The 7,595-nt window shown below is 50.5% G+C and overlaps 1 protein-coding gene across 1 annotated transcript in view; it reads left to right on the top strand.

Annotated features, from left to right (window-relative positions):
* The window catches only part of amn (amnion associated transmembrane protein), a 72,548-nt gene that overhangs the window by 3,276 nt on the left and 61,677 nt on the right, over positions 1–7,595 (top strand). Inside the window, exon 3 of the mRNA XM_078407247.1 lies at positions 1,404–1,518. Coding sequence (XP_078263373.1) covers positions 1,404–1,518 — 115 coding nt within the window. The remainder of the gene's footprint in view (positions 1–1,403; positions 1,519–7,595) is intronic.

Below are 7,595 nucleotides of genomic sequence, written 5' to 3'. Positions count from 1 at the left end.
TCCAACGTAACCCGTCCCTGACCATCGGTGTTCTCACCGATCGCCGCACTGCCGACCACGGGTCGACCCATGAGGCTTGGCAAAGCAACATTACAAAGGTGATGGGGAGAGGGCAGGAGAATGGGGTTGAGGGGGAGAGATAGATCAGCCATGATTGAATGGTGGAGTGGATTTGATGGGCCGAATGGCCTAATTCTACTCCTGTCACTTATGAACTTATGGCATCTTGTAACATAGTGAAATATCTCAGTGTTTCACAGATATTTTAGCAAACAAAATTAGCGGCCTGCCACATCTCAGCTTTGTGTTTGGGCAAATGATCAAAATCTTGGTCAGAAGCGTTGCGATGTAAAGAAACATCTTGAAGGAAAATGTACGGTTAGGTATGAAGTTTAGTTTATTGTCATGTGTACCGAGGAACAGGGAAAAGCCTTTGTTGCGTGCTAACCAGTTAGCGAAAAAACAATACATGATACCATCGAGCCATAGTCATAGTCATAGATTAATACAGAGTGGAAACAGGCCCTTCGGCCCAACTTGCCCACACTGGCCAACAATGTCCCAGCTACACTAGTCCCACCTGCCTACGCTTGGTCCATATCCCTCCAAACCTGTCCTATCCATGCACCTGTCTCACTGTTTCTTAAACGATGGGATAGTCCCAACCTCAACTACCTCCTCTGGCAGCTTGTTCCATACACCCACCACCGTCTGTGTGAAAAAGTTACCCCTCGGATTCCTATTGAATCTTTTCCCCTTCACCTTGAACCTATGTCCTCGATTCCCCTACTCTGGGCAAGAGACTCTGTGCATCTACCCGATCAATTCCTCTCATGATATTGAGAGCCATTTGCAATGTGTCGATACAGGATAAAGCTATATTGTTTAGTACAGGGTAAAGCCAGCTGGATAAGGTGCAGCATATTGCTTTGGGTAGGGATTTGTTAAAAGTCAGGAAATGGAGTTAAGAATGAGGCAAAAGGACACAGAGTGCTGGAGTAACTCAGCGGGTCAGGCAGCATCTCTGGAGAACATGGATAGTTGACGTTTCACAGAGTGCTGGAGTAACTCAGTGGGTCAGGCAACGTTTGTGGAGAACATGGACAGGTGAAGTGGGGGGTCGGGACCCTTATCCAGGGCTGGCTGGGGTCAGCAGGGTCTCCTGTGAGGAGTGGCAGACGCACATACAGACCCCGCGGGGTCTGCGCTGGAACTGAGAGCTTATGAGGTTACTGATTGAGAATGATCAGCCATGATCACATTGAATGGCGGTGCTGGCTCGAGGGGCCGAATTGTCCCTTGTCATGAGAGGCAGAGGAAAGAGGAGAAACAGTTGGAGACTGTGTAACACTCTGGTTCATTGCTTGGGAAGTGCTGGCACCCACTTCACGTGACATGACCAGCCCCAGACGGTGCAAAGGTTACTGTACGCTGCAGAGGAGCGCTGGAAGCAAGCAGAGGCAAGCCGCTGGGAAAGCAACATGTTGTCAGCGGCGTTTATCCTCAGTCTGTTCTGCCGTAAGTTGTGGCATTTAGGGTAGGGCAGGGGAATGTGCATTGTGTGTCAAAATGAGAGAGGGATTCGGGAGGGGGGAGGGGGGAAGAATAAATACACCTGATTTGTAAAGGTGGGTGTGCCACTGCACAGCCATATAGCCGTTGTCTGCTCTGTGTTCTCTGTGCCCTGTGATCTTGAACGTCATCCCAACATCATCTGTGAAGAAGGGTCTCGCCCCAAAACGTCACCTATCCATGTTCTCCACAGATGCTGCCTGACCCGCTGAGTTACGCCAGCATTTCGAGTCTATCTTCGTATGTGAGGGCTGATTGTAGGAACTCAACAGCATAGGATTTAAAAAAAAGATATTTCACAAGGTTAATCCCCAGGATGGCGGGACTGTCATATGAGGAAAGATTGGAAAGACTGGGCTTGTATTCACTAGAGTTTAGAAGGATGAGAGGGGATCTTATAGAGACGTATAAAATTATAACAGGACTGGACAAGCTTGATGCAGGAAAAATGTTCCCAATGTTGGGCGAGTCCAGAACCGGGGGCCACAGTCTTAGAATAAAGGGGCCACTTAAAACTGAGGTGAGAAAAAACCTTTTCACCCAGTGAGTTGTGAATTTGTGGAATTCTCTGCCACAGAGGGCAGTGGAACCCAATTCACTGGATGAATTTAAAAGAGAGTTAGACTGAGCTCTAGGGGCTAGAGTAACTCAGCGGGACAGGCAGTATCTCTGGAGAAAAGGAATGGGTGATGTTTCGGGTCGAAACCCTTCTTCAGAATGAATCGGGGAGAGGGAGACACAGAGATCAGGAATTGTCAGAGATCACAAGAGATGCAGATCAAGCAAAATGTAGAATAGATCATTGTTAGCTTGGAGAAGGTGACAGCAAATCAAACAGAGACACAATGTAATCAGGGACAGTCGGACTGGTTGGAGAACTGGGAAGGGGGAGGGGTGGAGAGAGATGGAAAGCAAATTGAAGTGCTGAGCCACCGGGAGATCAGGTTGGTTAAATCGGATTGAGCGGAGGTGTTCAGTGAAACGATCGCCGAGCCTGCGCTTGGTCTCGCCGATGTAGAGAAGTTGACATGTGGAACATCGGATACAGTAGATGAGATTGGAGGAGGTGCAGGTGAACCTCTGCCTCACCTGAGAGGGGAAAGTATCTGGGGAGGGGGTGGTTTGGGTGGGAAGGGACGAGTTGACCATGGAGTTGCGGAAGGAACAGTCTCTGTAGAAAGCAGAAATGGGTGGAGACTACCTCCTGCACCCATGCGGAACTCACTGACCATTAACTTCACAACTAATTTCCATCCTGTACTCAAATTCACTTGGACCATCTCCGACATCTCCCTACCGTTTCTGAATCTCACCGTCTCCATCACAGGAGACAGACTATTGACTGACATCCATTACAAACCCATTGACTCCCACAGCTATCTAGACTACACTTCCTCCCACCCTGCATCCTGTAAACACTCTATTCCCTACTCCCAATTCCTCCGTCTACGCCGCATCTGTGCCCAAGATGAGGTGAGCCATACCAGGGCATCCGAGATGTCCTCATTCTTTAGGGAACGGGGGTTCCCCTCTCCCATCATAGACGAGGTCTTCACACGTGTCTCCTCGGTACCCCGCAGCTCCGCCCTTGCTCCCCCTAGTCGCAACAGGGACAGAGTCCCCCTAGTCCTTACCTTCCACCCCATCAGCCATTACATGCAACACATAATCCTCTGATATTTTTGCCGCCTCCAATGGAATCCCACCACTAGTGACATCTTGCCATCTCCGCCCCTTTCTGCAGAGACTGTTCCCTCCACAACTCCCTGGTAAACTTATCCCTTCCCACCCTAACCACCCCCTCCCCAGGTACATTCCCCTGCAACCGCAGGAGATGCAACACCTGTCCCTATACCTCTTCCCTCAACTCTGTCCAAGGACCCTGACAGTTTTTTCAGGTGAGGCAGAGGCCCACCTAACCTCATCTACTGTATCTGCCGTTCCAGATATGGACTCCTATTTTTTTTGGATTAGATATATCCGAGGACATTGTGGGAAACTAGAGAGAAAATTGCGGGAGCCCTGGTTGAAATTTCCGAGTCGTCCTTAAATACAGGAGAGGTGCCGGAAGACTGGAGGGTGGCAAATGTTGTGCCTCTTTTCAAGAAGGGCTGCAGGGAAAATGCTGGGAACTATAGGCCGGTGAGCTTAACATCTGTAGTTGGTAAGTTACTGGAGGGATGGGATATACAGGCATTTGGATGGGCAGGGGCTGATTAGGGATAGTCAGCATGGGAGGTCGTGCCTCACAAATCTGATTGATTTTTTTGAAGACGTGACCAAAAGGGTGATGAGGGCAGAGTTGTAGATGTTGTGTACATGGACTTCAGTAAGGCGTTCGACAAGGTTCCGCATGGTAGGCTGCTCTGGAAGGTTAGATCGCATGGGATCCAAGGAGAGATAGCTGAATGGATAACAAATTGCCCTCATGGAAGGAAGCAGAGGATGATGGTGGAAGGTTGCTTCTCAGACTGGAGGCATGTGACTAGTGGTGTGCCTCAGGGTTCAGTTACTGTTTGTCATCAACATCAATGATTTGGATGAGAACATACAGGGCAAGATTAGCAAGTTTGCTGATGATACAAAAGTGAGTGGTTTTGCAGATAGTGAAGATGGGTGTGAAAGATTGCAGCAGGATCTGGATCGATTGACCAGGTGGGGGGAGGAATGGTTGATGGAATTTAATACAGAGAAGTGTGAGGTGTTGCATTTTGGGACGTCGAACAAGGGCAGGATCTACACAGTAAATGGTAGGCCTCTGTGTAATGTTGTAGAGCAGAGGGATCTAGGAGTACAGGTGCATGGTTCCTTGAAGGTCGAGTCACAGGTAGATAAGGTGGTCAAAAAGGCTTTTGATACATTGGCCTTCATCAGTCAGAGTATTGAGTATAGAAGTTGGGAGGTCATGTTGCATTTGTATAAGACGTTGGTGAGACTGCATTTAGAATATTATGTTCAGTTCTGGGCACCATGTTATAGGAAAGATGTTGTCAAGCTTGAAAGGGTTCAGAAAAGATTTACGATGATGTTGCCAGGACTAGAGGGTGTGAGCTATAGGGAGAGGTTGAGTAGGCTGGATCTCTATTCCATCGAATGCAGGAGAATGAGGGGAGATTATAGAGGGGAGATTATAAATGTAAATAAAGGACAAAATCATGAGAGGAATAGATCAGGTAGATGCACAGAGTCTCTTGCCCAGAGTAGGGGAATCGAGGACCAGAGGACACAGGTTCAAGGTGAAGGGGAAAAGATTCAATAGGAATCCAAGGGGTAACTTTTTCACAAAGAGGGTGGTGGGTGTATGGAACAAGCTGCCAGAGGAGGTAGTTGAAGCTGGGACTATCCCATCCTTTTAGAAACAGTGGGACAGGTACATGGATAGAACAGGTTTGGAGGGATATGGACCAAGCGCAGGGAGGTGGGACATGTTGGCCAGTGTGGGCAAGTCGGGCCGAAGGGCCTGTTTCCACACTGTATCACTCTGTGACTCTATGAAGGGCCTGTTTCCACACTGTATCACTCTGTGACTCTATGAAGGGCCTGTTTCCACACTGTATCACTCTGTGACTCTATGAAGGGCCTGTTTCCACACTGTATCACTCTGTGACTCTATGAAGGGCCTGTTTCCACACTGTATCACTCTATGACTCTATGAAGGGCCTATTTCCACACCATATCACTCTGTGACTTTATATCGGCGAGACCAAGTGCAGGTTCGGCAATCATTTCGCTAAACACCTCTGCTCAATGCACCTAAACCTACCTGATCTCCCAGTTGCTAAACACTTTAACTCCCCTCCCATTCCCACACTGACTTTTCTGTCCTTTGCCTCCTTCATTGTCAAAGTGAGGCCCAGCACAAATTGGAGGATCAGCACCTCATATTTTGCTTGGGCAGCGCACACCCCAGCGGTGTGAACATTGACTTCTCTAACTTCAAGTAACCCTTGCTTTCCCTCTCTCTCTCTCTCTCTCCATTCCCCCCTCCCCCTCCCAGTTTTCCGACCAGTCTGACTGCCCCGATTCCATTGTATCTCTGTTTGTTTTGTTGTCACCTTCTCCCGGCTAACAATGGTCTATTCTACATTGATCTGCATCTCTTTTGATCTCTGACAATTCCTTATCTCTTTAACTCCGTGAGTTACTCCAACATTTTGTGTCTATCTTCTTTCGTTTGGTTGAGTTTAGTTTGGAGATGCAGCATGGAAACAGGCCTTTCAGCCCACCGAGTCCACACCGACCAGCAATCCCCCGTCCTACCCTAAACACTCGGGACAATTTACAATTTATAGAGATCAATTAACCTACAAACCTGCACGTCTTTGGGATGTGGGAGGAAACCGGAGCTCCTGGTGAAAGCCCGTGTGGACATGGGGAGACCGTACAAACTGCATCCATCCAGCACGTGCAGTCAGGTTTAGACTTGGGTCTCTGATGCTGTGAGGCAGCAGCTCTACCATTGCACCAGTGTGTGATCTCAAGGTAGCATCGGTCACCTGCAGTCTGCCTTCCGTGTTACTTATGTACCGGCCTACCACCGATTGTCCGGCTACTGGTGGAGCGGCAGCTCCTCTAATGTGAGCAAAATCACGAGTGCACTTGGAATCCCGGCTGAAACCCCCCAAAGATGTGATGCCCAGGCCGGGTCAGGCGGCCGATCTCTCTCTGATCGGGACTACCACGGTCAATCGTCGGGGTGAATTAGCCCCCTGCGGCTGGGGCTCTGGAACTCCGGCCCGGCCCGAGCCGGCACATCCGTTCCCACAGCCGACCTCCGCGGCCGACCTCTCAGCCCCTCGGCGGCCTAGGCGGAACGTTCCGGTACCGCTGGACTCCTCCTGTGGCCGTGACCTCTGTTGGTCCGGCAACACAGGTAATCCAGGAAGGCTCTGGAACCAAGGGTGCTGGAAAATGGGTGATGGTTCCGTACTAGAATTAACGCACTAGTCCCTGTGGTAAGATCAGTAGTGAACGTGGGTAGGGCCACATTACTGCCTTTTTGGTGCATTAAAGGAATTGGTGTTGAACAAAAATCTTAATGGCTTACTATCAATTGCCGTTAGCAAATGAGAGACCTAGCTTCTCTCATGGTTTGCATGTAGTAGAGTGATTTTAATTTACACCTTGGCCTGCACGGTGGCGCAGCGGTAGAGTTGCTGCCTTACTGCACCTTACAGCACCAGAGACTCGGGTTCCATCCCGACTACGGGTGCTGTCTGTACGGAGAATGTACGTTCTCCCCGTGACCTGCATGGGTTTTCTCCGAGATCTTCAGTTTCCTCCCACACTCCAAAGACGCACAGGTTTGTAGGCTAATTGGCTTGGTATAAATGTAAATTGGCCCTAGTGTGCCAACTATCTCACTCTCAAATATGGGACAAGGTGACGTCACCGCCCCACGCGACCTCATCAAGCCTGCGGCCACGTGCTCGCGCTCCACCAATGGAGGCCTCCCGGGCCGAGAGGTGGGTTGCTATGCAACCACTGTTAGGCGGCCTCCGGGCCTACACTGTCCGGGCCTACAGTGTCCGGGCCTACAGTGTCCGGGCCTACAGTGTCCGGGCCTACAGTGTCCGGGCCTACAGTGCCCGGGCCTACAGTGTCCGGGCCTACAGTGTCCGGGCCTACAGTGTCCGGGCCTACAGTGTCCGGGCCTACAGTGTCCGGGCCTACAGTGTCCGGGCCTACAGTGTCCGGGCCTACAGTGTCCGGGCCTACAGTGTCCGGACCTACAGCGGCCTCCGGGCCTACACTGTCCGGACCTACACTGCCTGGACCTATGCTGTCTGGGCCTACGCTGTCCGGGCCTACGCTCTCCAGGCCCACAGCATCCGGGCCTACAGCGGCCCCCAGGCCTAATACGGGACAAAGGTGGTCCCGTATGGGACAAACCAATTTACCCCAAAATACAGGATGTCCCGGCTAATACGGGACAGTTGGCAACCATAGAGTGTAGGGTAATGTTAGTTTGGGGGGTCGCTGGTCGGCCTGGACTTGGTGAGCCTGTTTCCGTGCTGTATCTC

The sequence above is a fragment of the Rhinoraja longicauda genome, chromosome 10 (assembly GCF_053455715.1).
Source record: "Rhinoraja longicauda isolate Sanriku21f chromosome 10, sRhiLon1.1, whole genome shotgun sequence".
Lineage (NCBI taxonomy): Eukaryota > Metazoa > Chordata > Chondrichthyes > Rajiformes > Arhynchobatidae > Rhinoraja > Rhinoraja longicauda.
This window is presented reverse-complemented; position numbering and strand designations above follow the sequence as displayed.